At 39.2% G+C, this 25,720-nt stretch overlaps 2 protein-coding genes across 5 annotated transcripts in view; one reads left to right on the forward strand and one right to left on the reverse strand.

The window, feature by feature from the left end:
• The window catches only part of LOC149678008 (uncharacterized), a 136,642-nt gene that overhangs the window by 86,966 nt on the left and 23,956 nt on the right, over positions 1–25,720 (reverse strand). For all 3 annotated transcript variants that reach the window (XR_016366017.1, XM_089836048.1, XM_089836047.1), the window contains exon 2: positions 23,390–23,480. The gene's annotated coding sequence lies outside the window, so the exon portion shown is untranslated. The remainder of the gene's footprint in view (positions 1–23,389; positions 23,481–25,720) is intronic.
• Positions 1–25,720, forward strand: part of LOC149678013 (carbonic anhydrase-related protein 10-like) — a 58,976-nt gene that overhangs the window by 20,883 nt on the left and 12,373 nt on the right. For both annotated transcript variants that reach the window (XM_089836043.1, XM_089836042.1), the window contains exon 2: positions 25,196–25,624. In XM_089836043.1, the coding sequence (XP_089692169.1) occupies positions 25,525–25,624 (100 nt within the window). In that variant the 5' untranslated portion in view covers positions 25,196–25,524. The remainder of the gene's footprint in view (positions 1–25,195; positions 25,625–25,720) is intronic.

The following is a 25,720-nucleotide window of genomic DNA, read 5'->3' on the forward strand; positions in this document are numbered from 1 at the left end:
AAAATAGAATAGAATCGGTATCGGAAACCTAACCTGACTTAACCTAACCTAACCTAAACTAACCTAAACTAACCTTACCTGACATAAAACTATACCGCGTTGGTTCATCAACTCACGAACCGGAAAGGCTTCCGAAAATTAACCCAATTCCGAATATCACCTGACTTGGCTTTTTAAGATAACGCTCTTTTCTACGCAAGTCAATTTGCTAATGCTGTTTTGAGAATTGTTCATCAAAGTAAAGGATATTGTATCTACCTGTATTTCATTTCTACGCCATATTCGAAAAATATGTATTAATTTTTCACTCGGTCTATATCAGCTCTGTTTAGACGCTTACATCAAACATCTGGCCGAGGGATTATTTACCTCCCCACGCGGAAGTAGTTCAAATATAATTACATAAAACCCGGAAATCCGTGGAATTAGTTCTTATATAATCGCTTCGAAAGGGTTTAATTCATTCGAGCGCATCAACATTCAAGATGGACAAGTTGATATCTCTGTCTCTACTGGCCGTATTCGTGATTTTGCTGATCAACGTCAAACCAGCTATGCTCACTTCGGGTAAGTTCAAAGTAACAACACCGGTGTTTTCTTCTCAAAACGAAACGAAAATTCAACCAGAGCAACTACGTTATTTCGTAATATTCGCGTTAGTGTAACTCAGAAACAATTCCTTTAATTTCAACGTTCCCCCCTTTTCCAAATTTCTCTCTTTCCCAATATACGAGCTCGGAGACAGCTCTGTTAGTACATATTTTCTTAAGCACTCGTACGTGTTTCTGATCAAAGTCTTTGATGAGAAGTAGACCGCCGCCGCCGCCGAAGCGCCTTTTAATTCCAATTTAATCGTAAGCTTCTTTTTTAAAGTGTCTGCTCTAAGGAATCACGACAGTCACGAGGTCGAGAAGGTGGCCCCCTTGGATCGAACCAAAAGGGCCAGCAGATCGAAACTTGAACCACTTAGCTCATTGCTCAGAAAAAAGAGGGCTAGCTGTGGTACTGTCGAACCTAAGTGCTGCAAGAAGTTTAATAATGATTTTTGCTGCGACCGTTGCTGCAAGGAATATAGTGGTTGCTGCGAATCTGTATCCGGTTGTGGGTAGAAATATAAATCGGTGTAATTGCACTCGAATATGAGAACATTTTGATTTAATAAAGAAACGTTTTCTTTCTGGGTTGACGTCTACTATTTCCGATTTTAAATCTGTTTAATTACCGTACGCAATTACCTGTCAATGCGAAACTGTTTGAAATGTACGTGTCGTACAATCTCTGTCCTCTTTACAGTAGGGCCTATAGGAAATAAACTAACCCGTAATAAGCACCTCAGTCGAGATACCTAGCTTATACGCGTTATGCCCATATGCTACGGATATGATGTATTTAATGGTAAACATAAGAGTCTATTGTCTAAAGATAAAATCATTATCAAACAGGCTGATGCGGGATTGTGAAGTTTTAGTGACAACATTTCTTGGATTTAATTATAACAGTTTTAGCTGCAGTTTATGCTTTCAAATAATATCACTTCTTCAGAACAATTTTCTTAAAACTGATTTTATCTTTTATGGCTCTCATCAACTACATACATATATCGTAGTCCGTTCTCTCTCCGAGTGGACTACACCTTAGGCGGCCCGACACAAAGTTCACCATTGAATATTACGATGTTCTTAGCAAAATGTTATCTTAAGAGCTAAAAGATCAAGGTGTAACTATTGCTTCCCTGTTGAATTCCCTAAGTATTTGTTTCAACCTAAATTTTGAATGGAATCAGCTGATACTAATTTGTAGTTAGTACGAATTAGTCTTTTTAAATTAGTCAATTAACAATTAAAATAGCGGAACATTGGATTATTTTCCTATCTTATTTGAAAAAGCCGGATGTTTTGACAGCTATAAATCAAATTCGGTTTTTGACCCGTAGCCTAGTTCCTTTAATCGAAGCGACATCAACAGCGTCACTTTCGAAACATGTCCCACTTCAAAGCCGGAAACGCAGAAGTTGCTTTATCCAGGAGTTAACAAACCGTAGTAGTGAAAGAGATCCGCGCCAAACAAATCGCAATGTAGAAGACCTAATGAAACCGAACCTATAAGCTAACCTAACATTGCCTGACCTAAAACTATACCGCGTTGGTTCATCAACTCGCGAACCGAAAAGCATTGCAACAATTAACGCCAATTTTGAATATCATCTGATTTGGCTTTTTACTATACGCTGTTTTGAGAATTGTTCATCAAAGTAAACGATATTGTATCTACCTACATTCCTTTTCTACGCCATATTCGAAAAATATGTATTAATTTTTCACTCGGTCTATATCAGCTCTGTTTAGACGCTTACAGCAAACAGCTGGCCTATATTACGCCGAGGGCTTTGACTCCGTACGCGGAAGTAGTTCAAATATGGTTATAAAACCCGGAAATCCTGGTTACACTTTACCAACTGAGGATTCAGTTCGTATATAATCGCTTCGAAAGGGTTTCATTCATTCGAGCGCATCAACATTCGCCATGGACAAGTTGATTTCTCTGTCTCTACTGGCCGTATTCGTGATTTTGCTGATCACCGTCAGACCAGCTATGGTCACTTCGGGTAAGTTGAACCGGTGTTTTCTTGTCGAAACGAAATCAAAATACAACCAGAGCAATTACGTTTTCGTAATACTCGCGTTAGCGTAACTCTGAAACAATTCCGTTTCATAATGATGTTAATCTAAAGCAAGTAGTCCACTAAGCCTTGTGAAACCGTATCGTTAACGTAACGTCATGTATCCAAATACGAACAGAACGCCATCTGATAACGTTTCTTAAACAATTCTTTCGGACTTGGGTAATGGGTGCCCTCTTTCGGATGATTTACGAACTTAAAACGGTAACGATACGGTTTCGCAAGGACTAAGTGGACTAATTGCTTAACACAGGGTTGCCACGAACTTTTCAGATGCAAAGTCCTTGACTTTTCGAGGTTTTGCCTGACCTTTTTTTACGATGATTTTCCGTAACTTTTTAGGCCCAATTGTCTTTGTTCTAAATATAATAGAAGAATTGCGTTTAAATCGCATTTTCGAATATTTAACGTATTGCGAAACGAGCAAAGCGAACTCCGCGATTTTGGTGTCTGGTCAAACGTCATCTCGTTAAAACAGCGTTTAAAACGTCACCCATGCTGGATGCTTGAACCGCGCGTATTTTAGCCAATTTAAGCAAATTCCCTGACTTTTCTTCCCTGACCTGTGGCAACCTAGTTATATAGATTTTGACAAAAAAATGGACGGAGGCAACTATTGGCTCTAAGCCCACTCGTATTAATCTGTTCATCAAATGAATGCCTAACATATTCAAAAGGAAAAGTTATCGAGATTTACGGGTTTAACAACATAAACGTTACACCTCCCTCCTTTTTCTCTATTCGAGGTGAAATTGAAAGTCAATGATATGGGGTTGTTCCAAATTTCTCTCCTTCACAATATACGAGATATTTTCTTAGGCTTCTGATCAGTCTTTGATAATAAATAGGCCTCTTCCGCCACCTTTAAATTTCAATTTAATCGTAAGGTTCTTTTTTTAAGTGTCTGCTTTAAGAAACCACGACAGCCACGAAGTCGAGAAGGAGGCTCCTGTTGATCGAACCAAAAGGGCCAGCAGATCGAAACTTCGACCACGTAGCTCATTGCTTAGAAAAAAGAGGGCTAGCTGTATTGATAAAGATCTTTCGTGCTGCTCAAATAATGCTTGCTGCGACATTTGCTGCAATGATTACGATAGTTGCTGCGACCGACAGTGTGATTAACAAACCTATACTCGGTGTAATTGCACTCGAATAAGAGAACATTTTGATTTAATAAAGAAACGTTTTCTTTCTGGGTCGACGTCTCCTATTTCCGATTTTAAATCTGTTTAATTCCCGTACACAATTACCTGTCAATGCGAAACTGTTTGAAATGTACGTGTCGTACAATCTCTGTCCTCTTTACTAGAGTCCGACGCCGCCAAAAAGTTGTTGGCGGCGGCGTTTGCACAGTTTAGGCATATTGGCGAAGGCGCGCCGCCGGCGCGCCGTTCTATAAACCGGCGGCGGCGTTTCATACAATTTTATTGGCGGCGGCGGCGTTAGAGGCGTGTAAGTTCACAACGAGTGATTAATGTCGTATGTAGTTCTCAGTTGTGATGTGGTGGTGTTCACAAGATCAGTCCATGTTCGAAAATACTGGTTGAAATCTGTTGAAGTTTTAATGTGATTTTCAAAATAATGTTTGGTATTTTTGTGCGAAGTTTAAAATGTTTCTCTTTCCTAGATTTTTGTAAGAACATTAAAACGAAAATTAACCATAATTTAATGGCTTAGTCTCAATTTTCTCAAACAGTTTAAATTTGTTTCCTTCAGCTTCACTGGTTCGAATCTCTTGAAATTTTAGTGAGAGGTTTAAAATTATTTATTTTAATTTCAAAGTTTTGAAACGAATAGTTCTTTTCCTAAAATTTTCCTAAGCGACTAACTAGGTTGTAGGATTATGCACAAAGAAAATTTTATTGAATTTTTTGGAACTGAATTGTTCGTTTGAAAACTTTGAAACTTTGCATCATAATTTAAAACCCTTCAATATGCCTCTCACTAAAATTTCAAGAGATTCGATCAAGTGAAACGGAAGAAACTTTTAAACCGTTCAAAGACCAAGCCCTTTAATTAGGGCTAATTTTAATTTTAATATTTATAAAAAACTATAAAAGGAAATGATTTGAAAATTTCCAAAAAATAGCAAACGTTGTTTTGCACATCTCTTTAAAATTTCAAGAGATTTGAACCAGTAGTTTCAACATTCTGGCTAAATAACTGTGTTCCTCCCCCATAGCCGGCCTATGGCTCCTTCGATTTTTCGAGCGAGAAAGCCCAAAATTACCAACATGCGCTTTTACATATGAAAAACATTGGCGTGTGAAGCCAAAGAGTGATCCAGTGGGCTGTGGTTGTAGCAAGGAAGGCAGAAATGAGAACCAGTCATGGCTAGGAGTCTAGATCCGTGGAGTACAAATTTATAATGACTAGAATTTTTAAACTGGTCCCTCCTCAATTTTCTTATAAGTTCTCAATTAATAAACTGATCCCAATTAAGGACCTGTACCCCAAGGATTTAGAATAAAAAAACTGGTCCGAGCAATTAATAAACTGGTTTTGGACCAGTGCTATTTCCTAGACTGGTTGGCACGCCGGCGTACGCCGGTGATATTTCGGCGTCGCGGCGGGGCGGCGCGCTGCTTAAAAGTACGTACGACGGCGGCGGGGTTAAAAACTAGAAATGTGGCGGCGCGCCGGCGTACTATCGGCGGCGTCGGACTCTACTCTTTACAGTAGGGCCTATAGGAAATAAACTAACCCGTAATAAGCACCTCAGTCGAGATACCTAGCTTATACGCGTTATGCCCATATGCTACGGATATGATGTATTTAATGGTAAACATAAGAGTCTATTGTCTAAAGATAAAATCATTATCAAACAGGCTGATGCGGGATTGTGAAGTTTTAGTGACAACATTTCTTGGATTTAATTATAACAGTTTTAGCTGCAGTTTATGCTTTCAAATAATATCACTTCTTCAGAACAATTTTCTTAAAACTGATTTTATCTTTTATGGCTCTCATCAACTACATACATATATCGTAGTCCGTTCTCTCTCCGAGTGGACTACACCTTAGGCGGCCCGACACAAAGTTCACCAATGAATATTACGATGTTCTTAGCAAAATGTTATCTTAAGAGCTAAAAGATCAAGGTGTAACTATTGCTTCCCTGTTGAATTCCCTAAGTATTTGTTTCAATCTAATTTTTGAATGGAATCAGCTGATACTAATTTGTAGTTAGTACGAATTAGTCTTTTTAAATTAGTCAATTAACAATTAAAATAGCGGAACATTGGATTATTTTCCTATCATATTAGAAAAGTGCCGGATGGTTTGACAGATATAAATCAAATTCGGTTTTTGACCCGTAGCCTAGTTTCTTTAACCGATACGAAGCGGTATCAACAGCGTGACTATCGAAACATGGCCCACTTCAAAGCCGGAAACGCGGACGGAAGTTGCTCGATTCAGGAGTTAATAAACCGTAGTAGTGAAAGAGATCCGCGTCAAACAAATCGCAATGTAGAAGACCTAATGAAACCGAACCTATAAGCTAACCTAACATTGCCGGACCTAAAACTATACCGCGTTGGTTCATCAACTCACGAACCGAAAAGCATTCCAAAAATTAACGCCAATTTTGAATATCATCTGATTTGGCTTTTTACTATACGCTGTTTTGAGAATTGTTCATCAAAGAAAACGATATTGTATCTACCTACATTCCTTTTCTACGCCATATTCGAAAAATATGTATTAATTTTTCACTCGGTCTATATCAGCTCTGTTCGAACGCTTACAGCAAACAGCTGGCCTATATTACGCCGAGGGCTTTGACTCCCCACGCGGAAGTAGTTGAAATATAGTTATAAAACCAGGAAATCCTGGTTAGACTTTACCAACTGCGGATTCAGTTCGTATATAATCGCTTCAGCAGAGACGAGATGAGACTGATTAAATCGAAATTGTCCAGTTGAAGACCATACTGAGTCAAATAAAGAATTTGTTTCTGGGTACTTTCTAAACAATTTATTTCGATTAGATTACCAAGGTTAGAATTGGCAATGCAAGTTACTATACTAAACTGAAGATCCATAAGTATAGTCATACTTGAAATATTTGAATGGAATCAGCTGATGGTCAGTCTCATCGAAACCTACCTAGCTTCAATTTTGTAGTCGATGGTGGAGCTGGTGGGGGGGGGGGCAGTGGGCGTAGTTTGTCGCTTGATTATTGCGCGTCGTTTAATTACCGAGTGCATGGTGTCAGCGGTGGACATTCGTTTCCCCTGGCAACACGGCATTAGCTTCCCCTACCGCTGGCACGCTGCACCACCCCCATCAGAGGCCACCTTTAAAAATTACTAAGCCGGAACCGAACAAGTTCGCCAAGACAACTTAACACTCCCCAAAAATTTCGTCTTTTTACCTTGTGGTAAATTTCATCTACAGTTTCGGAAAAGGCGAAAGTTAACTTGAAGGTTATAGAATGTAAGGCATTACCTATTCTATAGTTCACCTACGAGAAATCTGGAATACTTTCTGCGTCTACGTGGACACTAAAAGCTAAATAATCGCCTTATGTTGCTCTTTTGTTCGACATTCAAATTCATCAAACCAATACTTAATAAGGGTTTAATCTTTGGTCTAAAATCATGCTAGGGGTCAAGAACAAGACGTTGGTAAACAGACTTAATACTAACGCACGGGGTTCCACCTCCATCCCAACCAAACAAACCACTTCCGGTGCAAGCAATTTGCATGGTCAATCAAATTGTGACTGTGCTGTTCATCGTCATAAAAAGCACACATCCAAACAATCAAACAACAGAACAACTTCTTGCAATTTATTGTCACCACGCGCAAACGCAATTAATTAAGGTTCATTCGAATAACTCCGGTGAAGACAGAGCTGCAGCTTCATGGGGGTTTAAACGGAAAGAAAGAAGTACACGCACGGTGTTAATCCCGAGACCGCAGCCAGCCAGTGAAAGAGAGAGAGCAGTCATTGCGCTGCAATGCAATCCCTGTCCGGGCACATTCCAGGTCCGTTTTATCGCTTTCCCGAGTGACTATTGCTACCCGTTCCCCCCTCCCCACACCGCCGGCCCTGCCCGACAAGACGCTTGTCGTCAAAGTTAGCCTTTCTTTTTTCTTGTAGCGGCGCGGGCCTCTTTAACCGCAATGGAGCACAACACACAGAAATGTCATCTTCCTTTCTCCACTTCCACTTCCACTACTCTCTCCCTCCATGCCTTAAATGGGAGAAATGCCTGGCTGAACCCCAACACCAAGAGGGATCGGACATTCAAAGACTCCTATCGCTTCTCATTTGTCAAAGCGTCAATATTAATTTCAGTGCAGGCCACAAATATTCCCAATTCAAATTAAAATTAAATTCCCTGACTTTTAGCTCATTTCCTGATCTTGCTCTGACGTCTCGGTAACATTTGAAAACTTCCTGACTTAACCAGTGAATTATTTTTAGAGTATTATGTTTTCGGATTCAAAATTCCCATAGTTTTCCAGGTTAATCCTAACCAATTTTTTGGAAACCCCTGAACATGTTCAAGTGTTTGACAATCTCGTTCGAGTTCGGCCCATATTTAGCATTGACCAAAGGAAATCCTCGACTTACTTCCGATACTGACCCCTATGGCCTAACCAGGTTCCCAGGATACCCAGTTTTATTACATTGGTCACAATCCCTGAATTTTCACAGACATTTTAAGTCAAATTTACAAATCCTTGAAGTCAATGATTTTCCCCAAAACATACAAGGTCTAAATCCAGACTGTATCGACTGACAAATCCACGGTAATCCCATTGAAGTTGGTCAGTTGAAAGGAATTAAGACACAAACCTGGGAATAGTTTCCGACCCCTTTGAAATGGTTCGGTGGAAAGTAGCGCGTTGTAGCCATAGGTATAGATGAGAGAGAGAGGGGAGAGAGAGCGTCGGCGAGAGTATCTTAAAAATGTATGAGAGGCTGTAAAAAATGCACTAGCAGTTTGTTGAATGAGATAAGCTGAAATGTAAGCCTACACACTGTTCCCCCAACCCCACCCCACAAATGGCTCCTAACCACCACCACCACCACCATTGCCCCCCATCAGCGTTCCTCTTTTCAGGTTAGCTTTTATGGACTAGATTATTTCTGATAGCGAGACTCCCTTATAAGGATTCCCTTTTGACTTTTAATAAATATATAACGTAGCCCGCCGCCGCAGCCACCAAATATACCAATATAAATAACATTTAATACATATATATATAACTCTATCTATATGTATACACTTATATAAAAGTGCTTTCTATAATCACGTGACTATATAAATCTATTTCCTGTAGAATTAACCCACTGTAATTAATATATAATTACCCCTTTTTTTCAAAAACCTTGTAGCCTATATTTAATTTATAATTAGCATTCGATATACAAGATATCAAACCATATGCATCTGTACTCGGCTTAATTGGAAGCGACAAAAATGTATATTCAATCTTCTCAAAGACTACAGAATTATCCGTGTGACGTAGATAGTAATTCAACCACCTACAATACGATGTTTAATATGCTGTATTCACCCGCGTCAATTTTAGTTCAGCACCTTAAAACGTTAATACCTTTATATTCATAATTTAAAAATGAATGGCGATGCAAGATTAATTAAGACGGCAGGGTGCAATTCCGCTTATTTATTGCCGAATTCTTCATAAGTTGGTAATGATATGAAACGCGATAAATTTCACGAAGCTCCGATAACCCGCATTGTTAAGGAAAAAGAGAAAAAATAATGGTTTTCCCCTGGAATTTTTTTTCCGATAAAAGGGGGCGCTCGCTTAGAGTTTAGAGCGGTCAAAGGCGAGTGGTTGCCCATATAGGCGTTTATGGCGGCCTTTGACAAAACGGCTCTATCAGTGAAATTCCATCGTCACCTTTTTCCCAGACTTCCTCCGTCGTCGTGGTGGAACCCAAAAGGTAATGGCTTGTTTTCCAACTTTAGGATCAGCTCGACTATACCTGGCTGGCTATTAAAAGAGTCCAACATTCTTCGACCCCAACAAAAAACTCTCCAACTTTCATAATCCAACTAAATCTTTATACCGGAGGATGACCGACTTCAAAGGGATAGCCGCATCCTCTAAGGGGAGGGTGGATGGGGGGGGGGTGTTGTTCTTAATCAATTTCTCGGGTATAATCACCCTTACTAATCATAGATGGAATTACAAGCGTATTCTAATAATGCAAAAGATTTGAAGAATGTATTCTCCATTTTGAATAACAACTTTTCAAGGTAATTGCAACGGATATTTCATTTCAAAATTCCCTGAAGTTTTTCTGGCTTTCCCTGAACATCTAAATTAATTTTCCCTGAAGTTTTTCTGGTTTTCCCTGATAAATTTTAATTCCCACTTTGAAAAATCAGAAATAACGTTGCACTATCTAAAAATTACCAATACCACGATCTTGTAAATATATTACGTCATCAAAGTACTACTAAGGGAGAAATAAATAAAATTCCCTGACTCCCATTTTGAAATTCCAAGACACTTTCCAGGGTATTCCAGTTACTAGCTCCACTTTCAGCAAATAATCCAAAATTGAAATAGTAAACCAGAAATCAATTGTCTCCGAGCAGCTACCATAATAATATAATTCTAAATAATACATTTATTTGAGACTGCGCCTTTAAAAACAGTCAAGAAAAATAACCCCCCTGTTTTTGGGCATGTATGTCGGGGGGGGGGGGGTTATAGGGTTTGTTTGAAAGCGGCGATGGTGGCGATGGAGGGGTAAGGGGGGGGCTTAGCTCGGCGTTGTACTGGTTGACTCTGATAGAAAGAATTGGTTCTAAAAGGGCATTAAGGTTGGGACGTGATGTCCCGAGACAAATTTATAAAATCGCGGACGCCGCGTCATTTTATTGGTCAGCCTTTCATTTTTGCCCCCCCCCCCCATAGAAAACTTCTCTTTTTTCCCCCAAGAGCGGCGGCCACTATAGCAAAGGGGGCTGGGGTGGGGTGGGGGGAGAACTCGAGGAAAAGTCCATGACAAGTGACAGCTACAAGCAGCCATTTTTCTTTCCATTGTTCTTTTTTGGGTTTGACGCAAAACCCCCAATTCGTTTTTCGTTTACCGCAATAACGCGCTTAAACTCATAGAGAGAAATACGCCGCCGCCGCCGTCCTATCCTTTTAAACTCCCCTTTCAAATAATAAGGTTTTCCGTCTTATTGAACTTAATTTATAAAGAGTTGAAGGGATGTACACAACGCGTTATGTAGGAGGGGGCGTGTCAAGAACTATATTTTGAATTTGTTACAACAGGGTTGCAACGAAAGTTTCAGAATCAAATTCCCTGACTTTTCCAGGTTTTTCCCTGACCTTTCTGTTACGATCTTCCCTGACCTTTTTGAATATATAATTTAAAACGTTTCTGATAAAACGTGATCTCGCTAAAACGGCATTAAAAACATAACCCAGCTGAATGGTTGACCTGCGGATATTTTAGCCAATTTAACCAAACTGACGTTTTTGGACTATTTTGAAATTCCCTGACTTATCCAGGTTTTCCCTGCCCTGTGGCGGCAACACTGTTTTAGCGTTACTATTTTGTGGAATGGTGAGTGGGCAATGTCACGTGACTTTCAGCGTTGAACAGTCTAAGCGGCGGTTAGATTCTATACGGAAATGCCGACGCCCATCCAGAATGCACTGCGAGAACGCAATGAAATTGAGGCGTGCCCAGGTTGTTTAATACGCTTCGATTGCCTTGTTTTTGTATTCAGTCCTTTGAGAGAGAGGGTGGGAGGGGGCTACGTTGGAAAACGCGACAAGCAAAAATTGATGCAATTCTCTTATTTTCGTGATTTCTTTGCCTCCCCCCTCCCGCTTTAGTTTGTAACAAAAATTGTTAGGTTTGACACAAAACGGAGGGCGCATCTCCTATATATAGTTCTCTCTGCCTTTAACTTTGATGTAGTTATACATCAAAACGCCGTCACACACACCCAGAATGAGAAGAACAAAATAAGGTTAAAAGTTCATTGGCGTTATCAACTTCCAAAAATATGCATAAGCTTTAACGTAAGCAAATATATTATAGAGTTACAAAAAGTAATTAAAAATAGGGTAATTAAACTATTTAGTGTGATTAATTTAGGGGCTCGATTTGAATACAAGTGTAAACCACTTTTTAAAATTAAAAAAAGGTATTCTGTTTTATTAATTGGGTCTATAGGTAAAGCCGACATTCAGGCTGAATCAATAGCATATATTTTCCCATAGCCCCTGTAGAACTGTTTAACCCGCCGCACACCCAATAATTTAAAACTAACATTTAATTTAATTAAATTTAACGATTATTATAAGATATTTCAATAATAAATACGTGAAACTGATCTAGTTATATGTCGGTGTAACGGTATTGTCGCGGTTGAGAAAGTCTACTACTTCCAGGTGTTCTCCTGAACTACAATAATTGGGCCAATGCAATAACTGAATTGAATTGAATTGAACCGGACTCCCTTGCGCAATGAACAATTTAAGTATCGCTTTAATTTCGTGCCTCTATACGTGAAGATGGTCCGCTCAGCTATAAAGTCGATTGAAATGATATAGGCCTAAGCGAAACAGCTTGAACGGAGTTTCATTACCCTTGCCTTCCAACCATACTGTTCCCCCGAATGCAGGTGAGTGTGTCCGCAGAGATAACAAGCAAGGCGAAGTCGAAGGCGTACACGTTATGTATATGAAGGGATCGGTAATTCAGTTTCGGCGTTTTCCTTGAATAGAATCCAAAGAAACTAATCCATTAGTCTTCCGGAAAGATCTAAGATCTACACACTCTGCCCTTCCCCATTCGTCCACCTTACAAAAGGGGAATACGACGGAAGGCCCCGTCAAGCTTATTCACTAACAGACGCTGCCCCATCGCTTGTATTCTACATTTCGAGGTTGGATAAACGTTGAGGAGCATACTCTTTCCAGAATTGCTCCCGGGCTAAGAGCCAGCGAGATACGATAGGCCATTTTTGGGAGCTTACCAACGGGCCCCTTTACCATGAAGTACCCCAATTTCAAGGAACAGTCTAGAATGATATTCGGGATTTCATTCCAAACCTTAAGTGGTGCGGTTTGAGAACTAAATTGTAAATAAAGTTATATTTCCACAATACGTTTGTGCCTATAGAAAACTTCACAGAGAGTTAGTTAGTTATCTCCCTTGGCGACAAAAGGGAATCTATGACGTAAAGGGGGTTTGTGCGCCACCAGCGTTCAGTGTTCCTCTTACGAAGGTGTTTTCATTTATAGCAACAGTAAGAATTTGTTTATCTTCAGGTGGTAACGTGCACGTGACCACTGTCCCACTTTCGATTGCGTCTATATGTCTTTGGTAATACTCTTGCTCAACATTTGAAAAACACCAAAACACATAATTTTGAAATTTCAATCTCGCTATTTCTTCAAAATTAAGATTCGCGTAGATCCGGGAGTTGACCTTTAAGCGTTTGACCTTTAGGAAAGGCGGTAATCGGGGTGGCTCTGATTTACGACGGGAAAGGTCTATTCTTTCTTTGGGTATATATTTTTTAGGCGATCCATAGTGCGATCACGTTGATGCAGTTGGCCTTATCCAATCCATTTAGCCGTTCTCCCCCCCCCACGGCCATCCAGCGCCCCCTCCACACTATTGTATGGCAATTCAGGGAAGAGCAGAGGGAATGGTGGGGGATAGCCCTCCCCCCAAGACCACCCCTAGGCCCCTGGGTTACTCAATAGCTACCGGCCATACGCGAACAGTCAGCCAAGAAAGAGGGATCGGACACTATCCAACTAAAAATTAAACTTGAGAAGTATTTTCAAAATTAAAAAGGCCTAGACCAGGTCCTTAAAGGGTGAATGAAATGGCCAGAAAACCATTTTGAAGTGAATTTAAATTGCAAAACTTGGATATTAAAAAATCCTTTAATTTTACATTTAAACTTTTTTGGCCATTTGCCATTTCATTCTCCCTTTAAGGTAGTAAGTATCCGACCTTTCTTCGACGCACGCCAGAACGTGCAACTGAAGAGTGTTTGAGTGAATTATTTTGGTGGAGCGGAAACGAAGTAACTACTGATTTTCAACGAATTAAGCCTTCCAAAAGAGTTCATCTAAAAATAAGGCGTTTCAAATGGATTAAATTGGTTCTAATCTAATCTTCACCAAAATCTCTTTTCAATTTACGTAATGTAACATACTACTCGAGCGACTTGCCCCATCTTAAAATTACCCCACTTGCATACAAATATAAAATGGTTTTATTTAGATCATAAATTTGCTGAAAAACCAGCGAGTTAATTTTAGGGAGTTACTGGTATTTTGCATTTAAGATAAACTCTATTTTATTTGGTTAAATTTCCCGTGGGCCTTTTTACTTCATCGCCAGTGAAACTTCTTTCGTCCATCGAAAAGGAGCTAATAAAAGGGAAAGGCAGATGCGTGACGTTACCCTAAGCTTCGCTTACATTAGCTCCGATTGGATGGACAAACTTTAAAATACACGGATGCGAGTGCTGGTTCGATAAGAAACACGATTGAAGCCGATTAATTAATGGATTCAAAGTAAAACAATTAAGACGTACAAAGCCGCCGCGCGATTCCTTTAAGGCTTAAGTCGCCAAGTATGCTCTTCCATTAATGGAAGCCTATATTGATCATCTCCAGATTAGCTTTAAGATAAAAGAGATGAAATCGGAACAAAGACTTCAATTCAATTTCGCGTTTTATTTTTCTAGTAAAACCAGGGATAGATTTAATTTTAGAAGTAGGAATGGAGAACAGAGTAATATCTGGGCGCGCGTCAAAGTCCCGGACCCCCTTCCACGGGACGGAGGGGGGGGGTATGAAAGAAGAGGCGGGAGGGTCATAGCGACAGAGGTAAAAAGGAATTGTGTATTTTAACCTCGTCCCCGTCAGCAAAGTCATCAAAACGTAATTTAAGTGAACCAATAAGATAATTTAAACTTTTCGTTATCCGTGTTGGAGGGAGGGGCGAGTCTATACTGAGTGGTCTATGTATCGGAATAACTGAAGTAAATACTAACCCTTCCGTTCTCCATTCCTACTTCTAAAATTAAACCTATCCCTGGTAAAACATAAGATAAGATAAGACTATACCTAAATCTAGGGTACTTCAATACTTCGAAAACAAATTATAATAATTCCCCATATAATTAAAAATATATCAAGTCCTATTAACAAAGGCAATTTAAACACAACATCAGGTGTCCACTGACAATCAATTCAAATGTTAACATACAACAACAATCACGCGGCGGGCTCTTCAGTTCAATAGCAAAGGCTTAAGAAGGTTATTGACTTATGATGGAATGGAATGGAATATTGTACGACTTCCGGTCATCTATAGAGAGAGGCGTAGGGGGCGTTGGGGAGATGGGGGAAAAGCAATAGGATTTCTTTAAATCCGTCAGATTCTAGCTGAGCCCGGCGATAAACTACAATATATCGAACTCAAAAAAGAAATAGAAACTAGCGCAAAACACACACATACAGAGAGAGATACAGCACCATATACGTAGTACGTTTACCCAATAGCATTCGATAACTCTTTTCGATAAATTTTGCAGTTGCCGTTGCAGGCGTACGCTATTTTTTATTTTCAAAAGGGGGAATGATTGCCGGGCGGGGGGGAGGAATGCCGGGGGCTATATCCCCCGTTGCCATAACATAGACTATAATATATTCCTCGCGATGCAATAGAACCAAGAGAAGAAAGAAAAAAATGTTATTTGGTTAAATCCCGCACCGGAGCCGAGACTTCTTTTTCTTTTATTCTTTTAGAATTTCAAAAGCTCCCATGGAATGCTCGGACATTCTTCAAGCTAGCGGGAGGGGGATGGAATGGGATGGGGGGCATTGGGGCAACAACAACCCCACCCACCCCCCTTCCTTTTCAAGACAAAGGCCACGAGGTGACGTCTAGATTAGATGGTTTGTTTCGCGAATGTATTTTTAAAAATTATTTAAATAATTGTTTACAATTTAGGGACTATAATGTAGGTCGTCCTCAGTTTGAGAAGGAATTTAATTTACCGCAGTCTTTTAGCGGTATAATGATCAATAGAACATAGGTATTTTAGTCGACCGTTTCAAGCCCCTCAAGGAATACAATTTTTCTTAATAGATAGAGAAATTTTCCCTATACAGTTACGTAAATTGAATTGCGCATGCCCTTCAGGGTCGCCACTAATTTGTTATTAGAGCATTTCGGGTAGGTTTGGAACTGAGTGATAATTGCTGAATAGAACGAGCTTAATTCAGTCTGTTGTAGATAACTGTAATTGAATTGCACTCGCAATTGCACTGGCAACACTTTTCCGCCCACTATCTATAGCTAGAACATGTTCTAGTTTGAAAAGTTGTCATGGGGTTTCCACGTTCGTTTTTGATCACGTGTTTTTCCCGAATAAAGTATCAAAACTTAGTGTTAATTTCTTAAAATCTCCAATTTTATGGTCGACTACCCTAGTTTCTGTTTGGATTAAAGATAAGCAAGCTCTTTTGACCGAGCAAGGACTATTTGTGTGGTCCGCGAGCCCTGCCTCGGAAGACTGACAGGGAATTTTACTTTATACCATCTCATCTAGTATAAATTTGGCCACGCACCAAACACCTTAAGTCCGCGATTTAAAAATGCCCCCCAATGGGCCTTCCAGCATGCAACCTTAAGTTAAAAGACGCGAGACCTTTTTCGTTTGCATACAAGCGGTACAAAATCTACCTTTAGTCTATCATCATGGTTTAAATACTAACAATAGCAGGCGTATTGCATCGAAAAGGTCCTTCTAAATGGTTATACCAACCATTTAGTTAAATATCGCTTAAGGCTTTTCGGTGTTTATTGGCGTAACGATGGTGATAGGCGAGGATTTGAATCGCACAATTTTACAATTGAAAAGGTCTATGAGAGGGCGTATATCGATTGTTTGCCCCCTTTTTTAGGGTTGCTATTGTAAAGCGCGACATAATTAACGAGCTTTTTGCATTTAATTTTTATACTTTTAAGTTTGCCTTTATGAAAGGCGAAGTTATCTCAAGGACGCTTATTTCAATAGAAACACTTATGTTAAATAGAACACACCGCGTTTCTTTTTTCTTGCAAGTGTTTTGTTTCGGGGGTCGATTAAAGTACTTTGCTTTTTCAAATGATATCCTAAAAACAAGGTAATGGAGCTAGGTGTTAAAAGAATCTCCATTCAATTATAGCAGCACCACCACCAGGAAATCCTTTGTTAACGTAGCACCTTTTCATACCGTATAATTTATGTCGCCGATGTAAATATTTAGTTGTGAAAGGATATGTCAAGGGAGAATTAACGTGCATGATTCAAACCAATTTTGCATTAATTATAAAATTTGGAATTTTTCTTATTTATTTTACCAGGAATTTCACGACAAATTTTAATTTGTAGAAAAGTCAAATTTTAATTTTAATTTTATCTGATATTTCCGTGACTTTGTAAAAGTCCTTTTATCCTGACAAATATTCCCTTTTTATTTGTAGAAAAGCCAAAATATTTTGTTCTGAAATTCCCAGACATTGACCTCATCTTTAACACCCATTTAAAAAATTCCCAGACTTTTTACCTTATTATTCCAAACCCATTTTCAAAATTCCCCGACTTTCCCAGGACTTCCATGGCCATCTAAACTAATTTTCCCTAACAAATATACCCACTTTTATATATTGTAGAAAAGTAAAAAATATTGGGCGTTGAAATTCCTTGACACGTGCATTTCCAAAATTACCTGACTTTTCCAGCACAGAAATCATAAATTCTCAAAAAACACCTTGGATAAAATTAATTAAAATTCTTATACTGTATAAATGTATCTCTTTTAAGTGATTATTTTAGGCTAACTATTAAAAACCGTATAGTAATATCTGTTTTCTAAGAAGGAACCATAGACATAGATAATTCTTCATACCTATTTGAAGTCACGCGTGTCTTAACGCGATCGCACCATTTATTTCCCCAACACGATCGAGTCTAGCGTGCATTTTAAAATTTTATAAATTGCCATTTACCCCCACGTCAAAGTCGTAAGTAGCGTCGGGGGGGGGGCAAAGAAGAAGGGGAAGAAGAATAGCGTAAAAATGTCTAAAACTTAGAGCACATAGGGTCCTTGGGTGGCTGGCTTGAGGGAGAGAGGGGGAGAAGGAAGGGGGTACACGGCTCATTTATTACCTTAAGTTTTGAGTATTAAGTATAAATTGCCATTTTTGCTGGTTTTCCTTTCAAAAGATAAAAGCCTTCGAAGCCCAGTTAAAACTTAAACGTCAAGCAAATCACCCGCGCTATATACCCCCGGATCGGACAATTACCCAGATTTGCGCTACTGAATTACAAATGGCCCGGGTTCAGCCGCCATTTTGAAAGATGGAGGCGGCGGATGGCCTGCTGTTCCATTGATAATAGAATAATTTCTTTCTCATATATGGCAACGTCATAACCCTCTCTCTATCTCTTACCTTAGTGATATCCCACCTTTCGTGGGCGAATAGTAATCCCTCTTACAATGTTGCCCCCAACGTTGGGGATACACTTTCCCTCTCTACCGAAATTACTCTATTTTTCAAGTATACCATAAAGTTCAGCTAAAGATATGATATTGATATCAATCATTATATTAAATAATAACGGTTCAATTCAAATGGACGTGCTCCAAATCAAAGGTGTATGATACCTTTATGTTATGTTTGTCCAAGATGGTGGTAATAAGGGATTGAGGTTAATTAAATCTTTCGTTAAAATTAACACTAATATTCAGCTTCCTAAAAAGATAAAGAGAAATCAAGGGTTTGTTTTTCTTAGCATTCATTTAATTATCAGTCAGTTAGAGATAACTTTTTAGGGCAAGTGTCCGACCACACATTGTGGTTCCATGGATCTATGGGCAGTCGCGGCTAATCGGAAATAGAGGCCGGTGATTTAGGGGCTAGCGTGGCCGGGGGGGGTAGCGGGGATGGGGTCTCACGCTATTCCTATTCTTATCGCTAATGCCTATTAAATGGTTTTACTTTATATTCAGCGTGTCTCAACTTCTCCAAGAGCGGCTTCCATAATAAGAGTAAAGATACGGTACGGTTACTTAGATATTCCCGCCGCGTTCTATTTACGGTGAATACTCAAATTTCAATTGAATATCAATACGCCTTAGTTTCAATTCTAAAAGCAAATTCAGATTGGCGCAGGGACTTAAAGGTTGACCCTCTTTAACAAAGGAAACGACAAAAATATAAACTGATTCATTATTCTCTCATCAATGCAATATGTATATACAGGATATGTTCCAAACGCCGCTGTCCTTGGACCATGAGTTGAGCTAATTTTGAGACCAAAATGTTATGTAACCTCTACGACATTTTGTGACGCTATGGGACAACCCCTAACGTGTTTCACCCCAGAGTGGATTTGAACCAGAGACCTTGGGTCACCGTCCCAATTCTCTAACCATCTGAGCTACTGAGGCTCGCTATTGAGCCGCAACAGTAACATCATTGAGTTAAGATTTTAATGTTAACTCTCAGGTTAAGCGATCAATGGTTCATTCACCATTTTTTGCCCGGTGTGTATTGGCTTGCGCATTCGAGTCAAGAGTTGTTTAACATGGAAAAAGCTCCATTAGGAGTTTACCACCACGGAACTCTGAGGTGAAAATTTCATAACACCCCAGATAGTGGATTTGAACCTGCACCGACCTTGGGTCACCGTCTAAATGCTCAAGAGTTCCGTGGTAAATAGAGCTAATTCCATGTTAAACGACTCTTCACTTGAATGGAAATCCCCCTAACGTGTTTCACGGACGACCCCGATATTAAGAGGTCAATGTTAACACCAACACTAAGACCCTATTTATATCACCGCCGAGTGTGTCCAATTGAATCACACTTCGAGTAATGGTTTTCCATTACATTTTAAATAACTTTGCCAAGCAGGTTTCTGAAACTTTAATTACGCCAATACGAGGTCCCTTTTAAAACGGGGGGGGCTTCTACGTCTTGGGGAAGGGGGAGAAATGAGGAGCTGGTGCAATTTGGTAATTTTAAGGCCTCAAGTTGCCCTCGCTCTCAAGAGAGATACTTAGACGCCACCACCCCAAAATTAAATCAATGCGTGCATTCTCTCACAAAACTTCCAAAGGGGGCATACCCCCCTGTCCCCATTATGTATTCGTATATACAAAGATACAACCCGAGCAGCGTGTACTGCACCACTATACCACCAAATAATGCCAGCCACCAAATACGTATTAAGAATACATTCAAATACACTCGCGAATCTGAATTTCTGGGCATAATATAAAGATTACTTATGGCGATATGCGAGGGGTTCCTCACTACTTACAAGAAATAAATACATTTTTATTATATCAATAAAATCAACAGTCAGAATTGAATTGAATTGGCGGATAGGGCAAAAATGTAACTTCTATCTCCATTTTGTTTACCACAAGGGTCACTGTTTCAAATCAAGTTATGATTTGATTCGGGGTGTTTTAGGGATGACCCCTTAATTCAATTAGAAATCATTGTCTAAATCAGTTTCTTAATTTAATTAAAGGGGTCATAGGTCAAATACTCTGGATGCAATGTTAACTCTAAAACAGCATTGTCCCTTAGGTCAAACAAAATGTCATTGATAGAAGTATAGAACATTTTCGACTCAAAATTGATTCCCCCCAAAGAACATCCCCCTTAATTAATTTATGCATGCAGACTTATCAGCAACACCATGTACATACATATCCATGTTAATTAAAATAACCCAACACTAATCGGCACCAAGTTCCAAAACATACTCCCATTTTATCTCTTCCTCTAAACGAAACACACACCGCAGTTGAATATTCATGGGTCAATTGAATACATTTAAGATAGAGAAGGGGGGGGTATATTTTCCCTTTGATACTTTCATAGAGCGGACAGCGTGATACATTATTCCGGACCAGTAAAGCAAGCAAGCGGCGGGTGGACAGACGGGCAGAGGCAACGCGTTTATAAATTTTCAATATCTAAGGTAAAGTTGCGATGCCGAAAACTTGGGCCCCCATAGAAAAGTAAGTTGCGCGCGGGGGCCTATAGGAAGAGAGAGAGGCCTTTTTGGTAATCCCGGGCCTGGAAAACATTTTATTATTATCCTATCAGCTTATAGGCCTGTCATTTATCCATAAATGTCATCAATCATTGGCCGAAATAACAATGGGGCTCCCCCCCTCGCCCCCAACGAAAGGTATACTCGCCGGGGCCTTACAGGAAATTCCCTTCCAAAAGCATTTTATTCACGTCAACTGCCGCCTTGCCGCCCCCCCCTACCAAATTCTTACAGGGATACCGTGCAAACTGTAGACTGGGTTGTTGAACTATGAACATTCTTACCAGCAATATTATAACCTGTTCAGGTACAACAGGGTTTTAAAATAAATTTCAAATTATAATTCCTAGATAATTACTTTTAAAGTTAGTCTTCCCTGAGTATTTTCTTAATTTAATTTTATTTTCCCAAATCATTTTAAGGAGACCATTAGTTGATTGTAAGGATATTTTAATTAAGAATATTATGGCGTTATACAGAACTTAAGCTGGGCAGTTCTTAATTTTGGACATTCCATCTACGAAGCAGTTCGATCCCCGTACAATAGATAGAAGACCTGTGGTTCATTGTTTTGTAGTAAAGTACTTAGTACGCGCCAACCTCGTTCTTCCCAAGGGATATTATTATTATTATTATTATTATTATTAATATTAAATCTTTATTAGTTCGGTCTTTAGATACAGAGAGGAGAAGCGCTTTTTCAAAAAGACCAGTTTCTAAAGCCTACCTACAATAAGTGGTTTTAATCCCGAGCCCGAATTTCCATCAAATATTCAAGATCTTCTCCATTTTCTCCCAAAGAATTCTTAATACGCGACCGAAGATTTTAAATTTTTCAAACTAAACTTTTAAAGATCTCTTGATAAAACCACAAATATAAACTTATAGAATATAAATTAGGCCTCAAATAGACCTCAACTAATTTTCTCTGTTAAAATCAAAGTTCAGGTAACACAAGATTAAAGGGAGGGTGAAGTAGAAAATCAAGTGATTTTTTATCGATTCTTCTACTAATTATAAGACCAGTCTGCATAGTCAAACATTCAGGAAATAAATACCTCCGAATGATTTTAAAATTATTTCAAATTAGGTTCAGATTTTAAGGATAATTTTAAAGAAGGACCTCCGACCAATCACGTAACGCCTTGCCTTTTTATTAACAAAATTCTCGTGGCACGAGATATGTGAGAATTCAACCAATCCCGTATGGGTAAGTTATTCCATTTAGCAGACGCCACTATAAACCAACAGAGAAAATTAGTTGAGATTTCTTTGTCGCTAAATTTCCAAGATTAAAACTGGTTTTTTAAAATGATAGGGGCGCTTGTCGGCGTCGAAGGCCGAAGATCAAATTTATTATTTTTTATATAAGAATAAGATTCTCTATTGAAAACAATGTTCCAAGAAAAAGCGAAGCTTTCTGGGATAGACGGTATCGAGTGACAGCGGGGAGAAAGGCGTGTCGCCAGGATCTAGGGGCTTAATAACAGTGTCAGGTGACAAGGGGCTAATCGATCACGGGGAAGAGTCGTGTACGGGGCCCATGTACGGCGGCCGAGCACACAATGTTCTGTCCACCCCTTTAAATGCTTGACGGATAAAAAGTATATAAAAAAAACGCGGTGGAGAGGGTATAACCACTCTTTTAAAATCGATACCTTCAAAATGCAGGCATCAAATTATGGTCATACCCGATAAACATATAAGGGAGTGTTTCTAAGAAAGATTTCTGAATTCTGAGTAATCTATGAATTTTTATCGTAATTTCGTTGTAAGTAAAATTCCGTGTAACGTTTCCACGAAATTCTATAGCGCTTCAATTCTCCGAAACATAATTATGTGTAAATTCAGGAAAATAAATATCTGAGATATTATCAAGAAGTGATATCTATAGTTTATTAGGGGGAAGGTATAAATTCGCCTGCACATTTCCAGCAGCTTTATCTCCAGTCCAAACGTATAGTAGGTACTCCGAAGTTAATCCCCACCCTTCTAAATTACAACCAGCATCTCATTGGTTCTTGAAACCTCACGTCAGCGTGGCGACGCGAATGACGAAAATTACTTGTATTTTCCGACTGGGGAGAGGCAAAATAGCCCGGGGCCTCCTTTTACTTCCCCCCTTGTATTTTGAAAGCGGGACTGGAACATGGCGCTCGAATACTTATGCTTCTTATACCTTCTCCCTAATAAACTAGATATCAGTTCTTGATATTACTCTATACCCCACTATTCCTAGCACATGCAACTATGATATCTGTGGGGGCGTATAGGTATAGTGTGGTTGGCGTCTCTAAAAGTGAGCCGTTTCCATTTGTTTTAACCCCAAAAAGAGTCAAAAAGAGACAGCCAGCAAGAATTCTGCTGCAGCTTAAGGCTCTGGGCGCTGGACTGCGCGCACATCCTTCTTACGTCAGCGATAAAAGAATTGATACTATTCGTTACTCTTTAAAAGGAATCAGACAAGAAAAGCTATATCTATCTTTGAAGAGAAACTCGATCGACTTTCAACAATCGAAATTTAAACGTCGCACCAATGAATTGCTCGGTGATTCTCTGATAACGAATTAAATTGGAAAATAATAACAAGGACCTACCTTTGTGACGTCACCGCGGTCCGTTGTGAGCTTGATAAATTGCCAATGAAGTTAAGGCGGTCTTTCATTCATTCATTTTCAATCCAAATTCCTACAGAAAAAAAATTCAAAAATATATTTTAAAATCTATTAACTCGGAATAGGTACACTTTTTGGAAAAATCAGATATTTCAGTGTCAAATAATGTATTAAAATGAACAAGTGAAGTTTGAACTATTGCCGATCGATTTAGACTGCTACGACGCGTACTTTTCCCAGACATAAATGGGTTCCAGAAAAGCTAGATGATGGCCCTAAAATGGAACACCCCCTTCCTAACTTGGAACACTCAAATATAAACGTGAGAAATCCAAGTTTCCGTATGTCGCCTAACACCTTATATAATATAATTAAAAATAACAAGAGACGGGGTACATCAACGCACGGGAGTTGAATCTAACTCCCCAGGAACATCGTACAATAACCAACAGTACCAGAAAAAGCTGATAAGTCAGGGAATTTTAAAATACAATATCTTGACATAATCTCAATGGTCTTAAAGAAACACCGGTAAAATAAATTAAACCGAAATATTAATAAAAAGGTTCTATACGCTCCCGTTCCTACAGATTTAATTGCACAGTAATTTTTGTTGAAACGTCGCTTTTCTTCTACAAATATTTTTTTATTATTTTATAAAAATGGGGTTTGCCGTTATGTGAGAAGGGCGAGTGAGCTAGCGTTGGGGTGAGATGTCCGCAGTAATCAATGAGTGATTATAGTTGGTGCCCGGTTTCTTCAAAGAAGTTGTCTTCTTAATGACGACAGAGGCAACGAACTCTAAATTGTTCTTCAAAATAGAAATCCCCCCCCCCACTTATATTGATTCAATGGCCTTGTATAACCATAGTGCATTTATCCATCGAGGGGAATTAAGACAATAAAATGTAGTTTCAATTTGTCTCGCTCAAATACAGGAGCACGAATAGATAATCTATTTAAGTACAACTTAATTTGACTGAATAACTGATAATGAACGCTAAGAAGTCAAAACCCGAATTGCCTATTTATGAAACTAAACGCTAGTGTTAATTAGTAGGGGTGTTCAATTAAATTATGAATCATGGTGGTCGCCATCTTGGATGGATACCCAATCTGGTAGGGCTATACTACTGAGTAGCTACCCAATTATAACCAAAGACTTTTCCCCAATCCGTGGTCGCCATCTTGGATAGACACCCAATCTGGTAGGGCTATACTACTAAGCGACCTTTCCCCCAATCCGTGGTCACCATCTTGGATGGAGAACCAATCCAGTAGGGCTATACTAAGCAGCTACCCAATTATAACGAAAGACTTTTCCCCAATCCGTAGTCGCCATCTTGGATGGACACCCAATCTGGTAGGGTTATACTACTAAGTAGCTACGCACTCATAACGAAAGACCTTTCCCCCAAAACCGTTATTTCAATCTTGGGCAAATAAGAGAACTGAACAGAATTGCAACCCACGTAACACTTTCGTACGTTGATTGTTCGTTCATTTCAACCGGGGTTAATATTTAGTGCATTTGTTGATACGCGTTTCCTTTCCTTCATACTCCCTTTAGAAAACAAGTTATTAGGGTCAGAAATGGGAAATCCATATCGTGCATGGTGCACAGCATAAAATATACGTCATAATGAATCTACATCCATACCCCCCGAGTACTTGTACATTTAGGAGATAGTAGACTATAACCCAAGCGGACTAAAAAACCACCCCATTAATATTTCATGAAATTTTTCCATGAAAATTAATTCCTCTTTCTCTATCTTTTGGTTGCAGATTTCAAAATGACCGAAGACTCTAGTCCTTGAAAAGAAAAATAAATTTCAAGCCCGGGAAGTTTTTCCTCAATAAATGGATTAATCTTTTGAAGCTAGCTCGATTATCGGTCACACCAGTCAATATTAGACAAAGGCCTCAATTAGGGCCACTGAGACACCCCAGGGAGCCTTTACCATGAGGAGTCGTCGCCCTATTTCTAGATGTACCAGTACCAGCACCGTCATCGAGTCTCCTTGCAAATGCGTCATTACGAAATTCAATGTCACGACGTGTCTACAGTTACAAACATAGCTACATCGTAATAGACATTTAGAAAGAGGATTTCAATGGGGTTGACAACAGTCAAGAAGACCTTGTCTACTAGCGTCATGACGTCATCGACGTTGCAGTTAATGTGCGTCACGTTAATTGGCGTCTTTCATATAGGTCAGTTCATTGTTTCGTAATGTTCAAATTAAAGTGATCGAACTTAAACTTTCTATCACACCAGGGATAGATTTAATTTTAGAAGTTGGAATGGAG

The sequence above is a fragment of the Phalangium opilio genome, unplaced genomic scaffold, assembly GCF_054372755.1.
Source record: "Phalangium opilio isolate 3A_F unplaced genomic scaffold, DU_Popi_V2 ptg000042l_1, whole genome shotgun sequence".
NCBI lineage: Eukaryota > Metazoa > Arthropoda > Arachnida > Opiliones > Phalangiidae > Phalangium > Phalangium opilio.